General features: G+C 37.0%; 2 protein-coding genes across 4 annotated transcripts; both read left to right on the top strand.

Annotated features, from left to right (window-relative positions):
* The first annotated feature begins 21 nt into the window (after positions 1–21).
* Stt3B (catalytic subunit 3B of the oligosaccharyltransferase complex) lies at positions 22–6918 on the top strand. 3 transcript variants are annotated; one of them, XM_043417354.1, is made up of 6 exons: positions 22–486; positions 720–1729; positions 2447–3023; positions 3397–3858; positions 4170–4260; positions 4432–4572. In XM_043417354.1, exons 1-6 carry the CDS (start codon positions 266–268, stop codon positions 4456–4458), a joined length of 2388 nt encoding a protein of 795 aa, XP_043273289.1. In that variant the 5' UTR covers positions 22–265; the 3' UTR covers positions 4459–4572. The 3 variants fall into 3 exon arrangements, with proteins under 3 accessions (XP_043273289.1, XP_043273290.1, XP_043273288.1); XM_043417355.1 differs by having other exon boundaries at positions 4438–4569; XM_043417353.1 differs by having other exon boundaries at positions 23–486; positions 4467–6918.
* A 335-nt stretch (positions 6919–7253) lies between these two features.
* On the top strand, positions 7254–14366 carry LOC122409631 (lethal (3) L1231). Its single transcript, XM_043417360.1, has 2 exons — positions 7254–10979; positions 11654–14366. Exons 1-2 carry the CDS (start codon positions 9578–9580, stop codon positions 11818–11820), a joined length of 1569 nt encoding a protein of 522 aa, XP_043273295.1. The 5' UTR covers positions 7254–9577; the 3' UTR covers positions 11821–14366.
* Positions 14367–14449: the final 83 nt, after the last annotated feature.

The raw sequence follows: 14449 nt of genomic DNA, 5'->3' as shown, positions 1-14449 counted from the left end.
TCTACGTTGCACGCTTTCGTGTGTTCGTGGTCGGTGTCGGTAGTCGTCGTGCTCCGATAAAGTTCTCGCTACGTGTCGTACCGGGGATGGGTGTAAATTTTTTCCACGTATGGCTATATGTTTCCCAAATGATTTGATGAGTTAAAATCTCAAATAAAGTGGTGTCGTTTCGTAATCTCGGGGAGTATATTTTATTTCTTTTCTTACAAAGCAATATCACGGATCAGAAGAAGAAAAGTAATAAGAAAAACAAAAGAAAGAAGCAATGCAGAGCAAAACGGCCACAGTGCCGTATACGAAGAAAGTCATGTTTCCGGATAAAAAACCATCGTCCAAGCAAATGAAGTCTTCGACGTTGACAAACGCCGCGGGTTTTAGTTCCCTTCTGACTTTTACCATTTTATTACTCGCATGGATATCTGGCTTTGCCTCTCGATTGTTTGCCGTAATACGTTTCGAGAGTATAATCCACGAGTTCGATCCATGGTACGTTGTCTTTCTATATCGTAACTTGATTTCAATAATCTCTCCCGTATGCAAATTCGTACCGAGCAGTTTTTCGTCATCTTTTTTCTTTTTCTATACCAATTATATACCAGCGGTGAATACACGATTTTTCCTTTAAATAAACAATTGAATCAATCGCATTTGCAATTTGACTACTCTCTTCGTGTCCCAGGTAATCGTTTGTTTCTTATGTTTTGTGCTTTTCATCGCAGGTTCAATTACAGAGCTACGGCGTATATGGTGCAACATGGTTTTTACAATTTTTTGAACTGGTTCGATGAGCGAGCTTGGTATCCTCTGGGTCGAATTGTCGGAGGAACCGTCTACCCGGGTCTCATGATAACTTCTGGATCTATACATTACATTCTTCACTCTCTCAACATACCTGTTCACATAAGAGACATTTGTGTCTTTCTGGCCCCAGTGTTCAGCGGCTTGACAGCAATATCAACTTATTTATTAACCAAGGAACTATGGAGTGCCGGAGCAGGTCTTTTTGCTGCTTGTTTCATCGCCATTGTACCAGGTTACATATCAAGATCGGTAGCAGGTAGTTACGACAACGAGGGAATAGCCATATTTGCGCTTCAAATAACTTACTATCTTTGGGTGAAATCAGTGAAAACGGGATCCATCTTCTGGGCAGCCATGACGGCTCTTTCCTACTTTTATATGGTTTCTGCGTGGGGCGGTTATGTATTTATTATAAATCTCATACCGTTTCACGTTTTTGTATTGCTTGTGATGAACCGATACAGCAACAGACTCTTCACAAGTTACACAACTTTTTACATACTCGGACTCCTACTGAGTATGCAAATTCCTTTTGTTGGATTTCAACCAATTCGTACTTCTGAACACATGGCAGCCAGCGGTGTTTTTGGTCTGATCATTTTCGTTGCTGCTCTTCGTTATTTACGTACAGTTTTAACGAAAACTGAAATCAAATATTTCGGTGGCGTTGTCGCTGTAACTGCTGGTGTTTTACTCGCCATTCTCGCTGGCCTGACATATGCCGGCATCGTTGCACCATGGAGCGGAAGATTCTACAGTCTTTGGGATACTGGATATGCCAAAATTCACATACCTATCATCGCCTCTGTTTCCGAACATCAACCCACAACATGGTTCAGTTTTTTCTTCGATCTTCATATCCTTGTTACGACTTTCCCTGTTGGACTTTGGTACTGCATCAAACGTATTAACGACGAACGTGTATTCGGTAAGATCAATTCACTTCACGTTTCATCCTTTATTTTTTCTATCCACAAATCCTTTAATGAAAGGGATAAAATAAATAATAAATTCAAGAATGGTTATAGGGATCGAAAATCAAAAATGTCTCGTGGAGTCTTTGCTAAATCAGACTTTTTTCAAAGTAATCTCTCGTGTGCTATCGAATATTGTTCCATTTTGAGTTTTATACCTCAATTCCTCGTGCGTTTATTTGAAAATTTTTGGAATACTCGTTCAATATCGCTATCATTCACTTCAGCTGTTCAAACAAACGTGACAAAGTCTTTTATACAGAGTAATTGTTATAAACAGGAATCTATATAAACGACCTTTGAAAAATAGTTCATAATTTCAAAAAGAGAAAAACTCGACACGAAATGAAAAGAATGAGTGAAATAATTTACATTATCAAATATCTTGCGTACCAATTATTAATCGCGATATTTCAGTTTATTCATACAAAAATTTAAATTTCGAACCCTTTTTCGAAAGTCTTGTAAATTGAAAGCATTTTAATTGAATTTTAATTATGAGAAAAATATTTTTATATCGTACGCACAGAAAGGAACTGATTTTATAAAGGATTGAAATAAAAAATTTAGAACTTTCGACCCTTATTAAAAAAAAAGCTTCCAACCGATCGGCACAATACTTTGCATAATTTTTTGTCCCTAAATTAAAATAATTTTAATTCTTTTTGCAGTTGTTCTCTACGCCATAAGTGCCGTGTATTTTGCTGGTGTGATGGTACGTTTGATGCTAACCCTGACTCCAGTCGTTTGCATGCTGGCCGGTATCGCGTTCAGCGGTATTCTGGAGCTGTTCCTCAAAGAGGAAAACAGAGAGAGCGGTGACCGGGAGGGTGGCGAGGGTGGGGATGGAAGCGAAGAGGAAAGCGAAGAAGAGTCCGGGAGAAACGTGGGTGGGCTGTATCCCGTTGAAGCCCGTCGTGGGTTGTACGACAAAGCCGGAAAATTGCGGAGAATGAAACACGAAAGACCGAAAGGAAGTGGCGATGGGCTGGGTGCTAATCTTCGTAATGGTGTCGCGATCGGTATTCTCATGCTCCTAATGATGTTTACCGTACATTGTACATGGGTCACGAGCAACGCATACTCCAGTCCATCGATCGTACTCGCCTCGTATACGAACGACGGTGGAAGAACTATTCTCGATGATTTCCGCGAAGCTTATTACTGGTTAGCTCAAAACACAGTCAATGATGCGAGAGTCATGAGCTGGTGGGATTACGGTTATCAGATTGCTGGAATGGCAAATAGGTAAACTTATCTTTTTATTTTGTTGTGACAATCCTCATCAAGCTGCAATCTAGATTGTAGAATTCATCGAAAAATTTGGTCGATTTTTTTCCACTTCTTGGCCCATCTTTCATTACGACAAAAAACCTTAAAGTTGTACATTTTTTGCGATCGAAGGCAACGATTATTGAAGTATCACAATATTTTTTCAAAATATTGATTGAATTTGATTCATAGAATTTTGATAAATAAACGTACGAAATTTTTTCTATATTGAGAATTGGTTCAATTCTCAAAAAGTATGAAAATTTTGATATTCCTGCGATTCAATTGCATTTGAATTTTTTATTGACTAGAGCTTGTTTCTCATGCACCTGTATTTTTATTTTTTTAGGACGACCCTCGTCGACAATAATACGTGGAACAATTCGCACATAGCTTTGGTAGGAAAAGCGATGAGTTCGAATGAGAGCGCGGCGTATGACATAATGACGTCGCTCGACGTTGATTACGTTCTAGTCATATTCGGTGGAATGATAGGTTATTCCGGTGATGACATAAATAAATTTTTATGGATGGTGCGTATTGCCGAAGGCGAACACCCTCAGGATATTCGTGAAAGCGACTATTTCACCGAGAGAGGTGAATTCCGTGTCGATTCGGAAGGCTCCTCTACCCTTCTCAATTCTCTTATGTACAAATTGAGCTATTTTCGATTCGGCGAAGTAACGGTCGATTATCGTTCACCCGCCGGTTACGATCGCACTCGTAATGCTGAGATAGGAAACAAAAATTTCAAATTAACCTACTTGGACGAAGCCTACACGACGGAACATTGGCTCGTTAGAATTTACAGGTGAAATTATTTTCCTAACAACCGTTTATTTGGGGCGAATAAGTTGAATCTCAAAGTCACATGTAGGGATGGAATCAGTTTAAGTTTTAACATAATTGATATTTTTCTACGATAAATACAAATTTATCGTTTCTCGGCGGTCAAAAACTACAGTTTATTTGATAAAAAACGTGACAACAATTGAATCATAGACATGGGAAGTAACTCCTTTTGAAAAACGAAAAATTGGGTGCCAATTATCGTCGCAAAAAAGTCATAAAACTATAACTGATCGCGTGATTGAAAACTAACTCTTGAAAAAAATATTACAGGGTGAAAAAACCACACGAATTCAATCGACCAAGAATTGCAATGTCCGACCATACTATCCCGCGATCGGCGAGCAGATATCAGAGCAAAAAGGTGAGTAAAAAGTTGCATGGGACGATTTGACGGGACCAAGACTATTATTTTTAAATGGAAATGAGATTTGTTCGTTTTTATTGATTTACAAAAAAAATTTGAAAAAGGGGTCCCGGTCGTATCGTTTACATTTTTTTAAATCGATGAACTAAGGTGGATCTAGAAACGTAGTTGAAGTTATGGGGGGCCGGACATTGATGTTTCAGACGGCGCGTCGCAAGAAAGGCTTTATCAAGGGCCGACCGAGCGTCGTCAAGGGACTTAAACCCCAAGGGAAAGCGGCTGCTTAAATGTAAATATTCATCGACCCGTATTCCCTTACCCCCTTACGACATCACCCTTCGACAATTTGCAGGCGTCAAACGTTTTTATAATGATAATAATAAACAACAACAACAACAAACAACTACGGTCCTAACCTCTTAAGCCCCCCACAAATCAACCACAAGAAAATTCATCACTTATCGTGTACCTCGGATTTCTCTGATGAAAATGAAGAGGGGCAGTGACCGATAAAAAAAACAAAAACATCTTTTTTCATGCCGTGTAACGGAGTCGATTATTTCGATTCTATTGAGAATTACGAAAAACGTGATTAGTCATTAAATATGTTGAATAAAAATGGGGTATAAACTGTTCTCTACGAGAGTGACATTTGAACACGGGTAATTTCATAACCGATGCGTATTGCCTTTCAAATAAATTCAATCCTTTTTTTTATCCACCGTCGAATGACAAATATTGAGGTATCGAACATTCTCACATTTTTGGCTAAAAATTCAATCCCTATTTTGGTATTCAACGATTTGATGAAAGTTTGTAAAACAAAATGAGTTATCCTTCAAGAGTTTATAAAATCGATTTTGCATAAGGGTAATGTTGACAAATAATTACGAAATTTCTTTGACGAAAGATGCTTCTAGAAATATTCACACTTTCTCTATTGAACGAAATGAGAATTTCTTCACTTTTCTCATCAGCGAGGAATCTTTTCAGAATTTTATTTGGAAATAATTTTTGTTTTTGATTATGAATTGTGGATTTAAAATTGGGAAGTACTGAAATATTTTGTCATTCTTTGTGAACCCATCGATGAAGACTAATTCAAAGGAATGGATCAACAGTTTGTAAAAACTGTTTTCAAGGTTGTTGGAGCAGACAGGCATTTCAAGAAGAAATATCGGACAATATATTCAAAGCTTTTTATAAACAATCACCGAATTTGTTTCATTAACAATAAACATGATCGTCCATATTTTGTTAAGACTTGTGAAGAACCGAGATTCTGGGTGGACTATGGCTTCTTTGAAATCTTAGTTCGTAAAATTCTCGTGTCATGTCAGAAAATATGGGGATCAGCGTTTGAGAAATTGAAAACAAAGTGCAATTGTTTAGAATATATTAACTTTTCAACATAAAAAAAATATATGCTGCTTGACAGTTTGTGAAGGTCAATCGTTACCAACGTTTGCTTGTTTGAATTTGCCGCTTTTGTCTTTGTCAAGTTGAAAATAAGCGATTGCCTTCTTCCTGAAGAAACACTTCGTGAAACAATGTTGGCACATTGATTCTTTTGTTTCTTATAAAAACTGCTTCAATCTTTCACATAAGATTTCATTGCTTTGCACCAATTTTACGACACTGTTGGATAAATGGTAAACTATTTTGACTGCATTTCAACAATATAGTTGAAAATTATGTTTATTCCAGCATACTATATATGTATTGTTCGATCATTTAAGAGAAAATAATTATATAGATAGGAAAAACTTGTGATCTTTTAGTGCAAGCTACATTCCGACACATTCCACAAAAAAATTATCTAATCGATGAAAAAACTGCAGTTGACGTATAGTCTGATCTGACTAAATCATTTAAAAATGTGCTACGAAATATGTTTTTCATGAAATTGCATATGATGAGTATTTCCTATTATATTCATTTTTCTTGTGGAAAACAAAAAGTATAGTTGAAGGTTGTAACCCTTCATTTGCTTGCTGGTTCAATCTATCTGTTCAGTTGGTAAATATTTTCCAATATTATTCCATGAATAAGGTTTTCAGATAAAATCAATTGTTGGAGATTGAATGACTCATGATTATTATTGGTATTCTTTTTGAGAAGGTACCAAACTTTTCTATACCTGCCGATCGGAAGGGGGAAACAATAATATATATGAATATGAAAATGGGAAAAAAGAATGAGTGGTTGTGTCGATCAGAATGTGACCTCAATTGGTTAACTAATGAAAGCAAAAACAGGCAACATACAACGTTGCTACAGGGCAATTTTTTGTTTGCCACGATATACGATGATGTACAAAAGTTTTGTTGTACGAACATTGCCTATAAAATTTGTGAACGAGGAGAGGAAACTTTAGTCAAAGTTTTTTGAGCCTCTCCAGAGCGCGTCGCTCATTTCCTAATACATAAGAATTTTTGTTATAGTAGATTCATTGCATATAATATACAACAAAAAATATAAAAACATAAATAAACAACAAAATACCAAGAGTGTCAAAAAGACGAACACGACTTGACACTTTTGAAGTAATCACAGGAGCTCCGTTCCATTTGAACTTGTGTACAATGTGTGTCTTGTTTACATAATTTGTTGTATAGAGTCTTGTTAAAGAGATGAACATTCATTATAACATTATTATCCTTGTGTTTTTATCGCATGAAATTTCCCTAACCCGATAGAATATATATTATTGAAAAACCGAACCGTAATAATTATTCATTCAGTGAACACGCAATGGCTGATTCGAATTTTTCAAAATCACCCCGTGTCGTAAAACACGTACGAAGAATACTTTGCGTCCATGAGAAAAAATGATAACTTTTTATAAATTAAATAATAACGAATAAAGTGGTAACAATGCGAAAAAGTCTTTTGTTCGACGCGAAAACCTTTGATTCAACACGATCACACAAAATAAGTCTGGAACTACTTAACCAATTGGACTTTTCTTTCGATTTTTAGGTTATAACATATTCAACAGGGAAACGTCAAAGTCAGCTGATCGAAGTTTCCTACTTGATCGTAAATGAAAAGCTGCGTGATAAAAGGCTGAAACATGATTTTTCCAAATTGACTAGTCGAAGCATAAAGCTTTATAAATCATTTTCCACCGGAGAATTATAATCAATGAAAAACGCCTAAGTTTATCAATTATTTCCGCACTCGTCATAATTAACAAAGTCGCTCAGTTCGTGCGATGCTGAAAAACATGTGCTTCTATTATTAGATCTTGAAGTATATAAATTCATAATAATGGGGGAACGGCATTGTTGATTTACGCCATATCGCAATTGCGTCAAAGCTATAATTAACGTGGATATTTTTCACATTTTCACTGAATGTACTACGCCATAATATCGACGTTTTTTATTCTCAGAATAAACGGAAACAATGCACGTTCAGTGAATTTGGGGGTAGATTCAAGTTTCAAGAAATTTTAATATGTTTTTAGCTTCATGATGTATGGGGTTCCAAGAATATTATGAGTTGCGCTGAATCATGAAAGTAAATTATTCGTTAAATATGCATGTTTGAGAAAGATGTATTAAAAAGTTGTTTTCTAACAGATAAGTATGATATGCACGGGTGATAAAGTTTCGTTTCATTAAATGGTCACGTAAAAATCGTATGACAAGCTGTGACAAAAAGAAATACGGTTCCTAAAATGTTTTTTAAAATAATACGGGATTTTAAAGCTATCGTAGTGTGAACTACGGGAACTTTGTGTGTTGACACCGTTGAAACGTGTTTATCGGTCGAATATTGTCCATGAAAAAGGACGACACTGCAAGGCCGCAGTTTAACATTAATTTCGAAGCTTGAACCCATGCAGTTTTGAGGTTATGTCGATCAACGAATTAGCAATTACAAGTTTTTAGCGATTAGCAAGTAGCAAAAACGAAGAAAAACTAGTGCAAAAAAAAAACGTAGCAATTAGTAGTTCATTCGACTTAAGTAAGAGTGTTTATCATCGAGCGTGTGCGTAATTGTAGAAAAAAAGTGTTTTTACGCTCTCCTCGCGGCATGATTGCGAATCTAACAAACTTTTTCGCGCATACCATATCGCGTCTCCTACTGTTTTTGTGTAGTGTGAGCGGCCGCCATCTTGCTGCCTTCACATCTGACATGTCTTTCTAATGTTATTATCGAAAAATATTGCAATCAAATTTTGCGTTTAACAGTTGCCTTATTTTCGTAATAAACGCCTCGTTAACGAGGTATCAAAGTTTGCGTGAGAAAGAGCACTCGTTTGCATTGTGATACTTGAAGGAAGGTTAAAATAAAAGGGAAACGAGGGGGAAAGGAAAAAAAAACACGAAATTCATCGAATCCAACCTATACACACACGGCTTGTGCCAAGCGCTGTTATCCCTTGAGTGTGCTTATAGCGCTTTTGGAAGAAAACTTGAAGTGTGCGCGGCCGATCGAGCTTATTTTGTTTAACCGTCGAATAAGCGATCAAAAATTCGACTATAAAACCGAGTGATTTATAACAAAGCTTCGTAAGGGAGAAGAAAAAAGTTTAGACGGGCGAAATGTCGCGAGTTACCGCGGTTAAGAACAACTCTACATAACCTCAAAAATTTCTCTAAGCGTTTATCCCTTTGATTCTGCGTGTGTTTTGATTCGTCTTTTCCGTTACTAAAGGACGAAAAACGGTATATTTGATGATATTTTTGAAAAAACTTCAAAAAGGGAAAGAATAAAACAGTTTGAAAAAAAAAACTTTCCCGACAATCTATGGAATAGACATAGAAGAACACTGCGTTAAGTTTTCCAGAGTTAATATTTGAGTATAGAATAATCTTTCAAATACCTTAACACGACTGCTAGTTTATATTTGCTAGAGTTGACGATACACCGAATAATCATCACTGCCAAAACATTATCTTTTTTCTCTCACCTCATAGAGGTTGGAAAGAACAATTTTATAGATCGATAGAAGGAAGCAATGGAGTTTATTAAGCGGTGTATAATTGTGTAACTAAGAATCAACATTCCTACAGCATTGAAGCCCCGTACATTGAAGAAGAAGTTGCTCAAGCACAAAAGTACCTGAAACATGTATATATAGCTCGGAAGATAAACAGAAACAAAAAGGAGAAACCGCATTAGAGAAAGTAGAAAATCCGAGCATTTTTCTTTCAGTCAAATGAATTCAATGAAACTCTCGGTGATCAAAAAGGTCGTATTTGTAATTGAGAGTAAGAGAGAGCATAAACGAGCCGTCCGTATAATTAAAAGAGTTTGAGAATGCAGATGGAACGTGAGGCGACAATAAGTGCGCCAATCGATGAAGGTCCCAGCCGATCCGTCTTACTTAAAAATGGACAATAACAAGCTCAAGTTTTCCGATCGTTTAAAGGCTTTGCTTAAAACGGAGTCACGTCAGGATGTTGATCCCTATATATTCAGCGAACCGGAGCCTTTTGCCACTGGGACTGGTAAAAATTTCAAGCTGACACAAAGTAAATCTGCACATTCGGTTAAGAGCAACAAGTCGAGAGGAAAAAGTATCAAAAGGCGTCTCAAACTCGAAGGTACAGGGATAACGCCGTTGTGTGTGGAAGCGATCGAAGATGCTCAAGAGAGTTCCGAAGGATTCGTAGATCCTGCAGAGAATACGAGGAGTTTTGAGCTCAGATATCCCATTGGTGAGAACTCTTGCGATACAGACAATCGTACAGTTGTCGAAGATGTCAATGAGAGAAATTCTGACTCTCGAAGAAGCAATCGTGATCACATGCTTCTTTATTATCCTCGCGCCGGCGATGAAATCTCCGACAGTGAATCGAGCGGCGACGAACTCAGCATCTATCAACGTCATTGGTTCAGCGACGTTACGAGTAGTTCATCCCAAAATCGGACCGCTAGATTATCCCAATTACGCTCGCAGTTACGACGACGTCTCATACAGCTTCACAAGGGTGGTCAAGAATCTGAGATACTTCTGCGCGAAAGAACGCGTTGTTTGCTCGAGGAAGCTTGCAAAAAACCTCCTGCCAGCTTAGCCCGTTCCCTCGACGAGTTCGTACCGACAAATGGGAAAATAAATACAGGACCTCTTCTCGTCGGTGGCCCATGTGTCACGGAAGGTTGTCGTTCTACTTCTCTACCCTGCACTCGTCATTGCTCCAGACATATTATGCTTAACGCGGATCAACTACTGTTCGAACATTGTACCGCTAAATTCAGCGACAATACACAATGTTGCGTACCGGTTTTTGACGTCGCGCACGAGCTTCCCCTTTGCCCGGAACACGCTAGAAAAAGGGACAATTATCACCGTAAAGCTCAGGAATCGAAACCAAAGAAGTCACGGAAAAAACCCGTTTCACCCACCGTACCGAGGCCGAAGAGTAAATCACGACCGAAAAAACGAAAGAGACCACCCTCTGTTAAACTAGAAACAAAAATTGCCGATTTGATCAACGAGGAAATACATTATCCGAGTCAAGTCATATCGATCAATGAAAATCATACGAAAACTCTTAATAATCTCAATGTACCTCAAAGTACATCCAACACGTCGAGTTTGAATCTTGGTCTCGGCCTCGGCTCCCTCGGACTTGGTGGTGGACTCAAGGTTGAATTAGGCGATCACGAAGTTTTCGCATCCCTCGATCCTGCTGAACACGACTTTGGCAACGTTCTCAATAATTTACCAGCCGACGCTTTCAATGATATATTCATTGGTGAGAGCAATAGTTTAACTCTCTTCTTTATTGGACAAAATTTCGTCCAAATTCATTCGCAAAAGCAAACACTTTTATTCTTTACAATTCATGTCGCAACTTTCAACATTTTGATTAGTTAGAATTTGAAATTTTTTTCATTCACACGTATATAACTACAATGGAATATGAATTTTTAACGAATTTCAATGTTTATAAAACATAATAGGTCGAGACAAAAATTCTGAAAACAAACTCAGTATTATTCTTGATGGTGGGTAATCAACAAAATGGAACACGAATTTTCAAAGAATAGTAGACAAGATAGAAAGAATACTTCAGAAAGAGATAAATTGAATTTTATCCAAGATATTGATGGTAAAACTATACAATTTTTGTGCATTCTCTTTCTACTTCACCGTAACGTTTTATTAAATGTGTCTGTGAGGAAAATAATGATTCTCATTTTTCGTGGAATGAATCGAGAATCCTTTCCGTTATGATTGTCATTTGGAGTTTTTTAAAATTCAAGTACTTTTTTACTGGCCTGGTCAGACAGTTTTTGAAAAAAATGGCAAAAAAAGTTGAGCCACATTTCATAGCTCGAATCTGCATGAAAGTAAGGAGAAAGTTTTAGGAAATAAGGAAAATAAAAGAATTGAATTTGACTAAAAAAATGAATTTGGCATCACCAGAGAGTCGGAACGGAGAGTACGAGCCTTCGCGAGAAGAGGAGGAAGAATTGGAACGTGCACTTGAAGCGGTGGACAAGGACGTGAGAAATTTGGAGCGTATGGGACAAACGCACGGTTTATTAGAGCCGGCTTTGCTTGCCCAGCTGATGTCGGACATTGCCTCGTAGCCCCCCCACCGTCAGAACCAGGCGGAGCAAATAATAGAGTAATCAAGAAGTCAAGGAAAAAAGGAGGAGAAAAACTCCGCGCGCGTGTTTCTCTTAAGCGTAGAAGCAAAAAGCAGCAAAAAAAGTTTGTGTTTGTGCGCTGGTCAATGTTAAATACTGTATTAACTAACTGTATCGTTGTATAGCAATTCGTGGTGAATGACGAAAGAATTGAATCAGGAAACAGTGTTTCGAATGAGATAAACGAAAGAAAAAGAAAAAGAAAAAAAAATTGGCACGTTTGTCGTAAATGTCCAAAGCAAGCGAAAATTGGGCGAACAAAAAAAATGCAAGCACGTGTAGCAAAAATGATTAGAAACATAGAGAAAAAGAGCGAGAGCGAAGAAAACGATGTCACATAAATCATGCCATGTTTTTGGCAACGTGTATGTCAGGGAGTTTGTTTGCTTGTAACCGCTAGATTTTAATCCTTTTCACGTATGAAAAAAAAACACACACAAATGAGGAAAAATCAGGCAGAGAATAACGCAAACGTTGAGTCACGTTCTGTGTACGAGTTTATCTTACCAGCCAAGAAAACTGAAAAAAAACTAACCCGAACCGCGGTCACATTGGGTTGCAGTCTCTGAAGAACGGACATGCGATTACGTATACTTTTCTTTTCATAAGTATCAGAAAAATCTATACCTCGCTCTCTAACATGTACACTGGACACATAAACGAAACGTTGAATTTTGAAACACAGCAAAAAGATGCATCATCAGTTCGTTAGATTATTGGTAAACTCGATAAAACAAGAAAAACAAAGAGTCATTTTGAATTAGTCGGTATGCTTCACAGAAGACGGTCTCGCACAGAGCGTGTTGTCGAATGTGAGCGAAGTTAACGGAGCAGAAAAAGAAAATCGGGCCTTTTAATTTGGAAGGAAGGTCAATTTGTGTTTCATATTTTACACAGTAATCGCGGGACATTCTTATATTTTTTCACCTTGCATACGTCCAGTATAAGAAACACGAATAATGTTGAGGCTTTTTTTTTCACGCAAAGAAGAAAGAAAGGCTAGATTTGGAATAAGGACGTTCCTATCCTGGATGATTTATTTTTTTTTATTACTTTTTTTTTAAACGAAAATAGTGAATGAATTTGGTCAAGCAGGTTTTCCAGGCTGAACAATTCGTTTCATTTGAGCTCTAATTGTTTGAATGTCGCTTTGTACATATCGCTGTAACGGTTAATATTTGTAAATTATAAACATTACACGTATATAGTATGGTATACCGAAAAAGTACATATTTATACATGCTTTCCCATGTATATTTATGTATAAACCCACGTCACTGTAACGCGCAGTTCGCGGATCCGTTCACAGTGGATTAAAAAAAAAAACGGAAAAAAAGAAAAAAAAAAGAAAAGAAACATCGTTTCGAGCGTCGAAAATCTCTTTGCAATCTCTGTCTCTCGCGTACGTTTCGTGATATTAAAAAATACCGGATTTTAACGATCTCCTGCATCTGTATAAAAGGTTTCATTTAACTTTCGTAAATTAACGTTGTGAAATAATTGAAAAAGCAAATTCGTCGGTGTCCAAAAACTTGGAGAAAAAATAAGAGATCTCCGATTTTCTTTTCATCGTCGATCTAATAATCCGAGTATATATTTATACATATATACGTATATATAAATCCATTTCTGTAAATGATTTCACTATTCATCATCAAGCACATTGTATCGATTAATAATATGAGACAAAGTCATTGAGATAACTTTTAAGAGAGGAGAAGTAGCAACAATAAAAACAAAGTACGCGAATGGAACTAGAAAGAAAGAACAGCAACAACATATATATATATATATATATAATGTGGGCTAAACATTTTTCATTCAGAGTCCGTTTTTCAACTATTAGTCTTTGTGCCACTGTAATAGAAACTCGATGAAAATCAATAACACGGTAAAGAGGTGCGGGTCGAGCGACAGATACAAAAATTATTATCGTTTGAAGCTGTCGGGACGCTGAGAAAAAAGAAAAGAAAAAAACACGAAAAGAAGCGATATTGTATTAGCCAAATATTGACTGAATTTCTTAGGCACGTGTGGATATTCAATTCGTCAAAAGCAAAACGAATTTTCGAAAGATGAAAGATCGAAAATTGGAAAAAGGAAGCAACAGGAATGATATATTTAAATTGCAGCACATACACACGTTACACACACACACATACCCCCCATATTGGGGAGAATTGAAGTTATCTTTCTATTTGTGCTAACGTCTTTAATTGTTATTACTATTTACTGTTAATGGTAGTTAGTCGGTTATACGATTGTACACGAAAAAAAAACAAACGAAATCATACACCATACACAAATCCTGAGTTTTTAGACAACGGGCTTACGAGGAAGATAACACGAATAAGGAACTCCACCGCTCGTCCCTGTACCTATATATATATATATGTATTGCATATATATGTGTGTATGGCTCTTGTAACATATTATCATTACTATTCTTGGTTAGGCAGTAACAATTACAATAAGCATATTTTTTACATTGCCTCGTAGTGCTCTGTTGTATTTCCCCCCCCCCCCCCCCCCCCCCGCTCTTGCCACGAATATTCACAATTTTTTTTGG

The sequence above is a fragment of the Venturia canescens genome, chromosome 4 (genome assembly GCF_019457755.1).
Source record: "Venturia canescens isolate UGA chromosome 4, ASM1945775v1, whole genome shotgun sequence".
NCBI classification, from domain to species: Eukaryota; Metazoa; Arthropoda; class Insecta; order Hymenoptera; family Ichneumonidae; genus Venturia; species Venturia canescens.
This window is presented reverse-complemented; position numbering and strand designations above follow the sequence as displayed.

What these genes read in the sequence shown, in the direction of transcription:
- Stt3B (XM_043417353.1), top strand. Translation starts at nt 266, where the DNA reads ATGCAGAGCAAAACGGCCACAGTGCCGTATACGAAGAAAGTCATGTTT. An exon ending in ATCCACGAGTTCGATCCATG is followed by an intron (nt 487 to 719) that starts GTACGTTGTCTT and finishes TTTTCATCGCAG; the next exon opens with GTTCAATTACAGAGCTACGG. An exon ending in TGGCTCGTTAGAATTTACAG is followed by an intron (nt 3,859 to 4,169) that starts GTGAAATTATTT and finishes AAAATATTACAG; the next exon opens with GGTGAAAAAACCACACGAAT.
- LOC122409631 (XM_043417360.1), top strand. Translation starts at nt 9,578, where the DNA reads ATGAAGGTCCCAGCCGATCCGTCTTACTTAAAAATGGACAATAACAAG. An exon ending in TTTCAATGATATATTCATTG is followed by an intron (nt 10,980 to 11,653) that starts GTGAGAGCAATA and finishes TGGCATCACCAG; the next exon opens with AGAGTCGGAACGGAGAGTAC.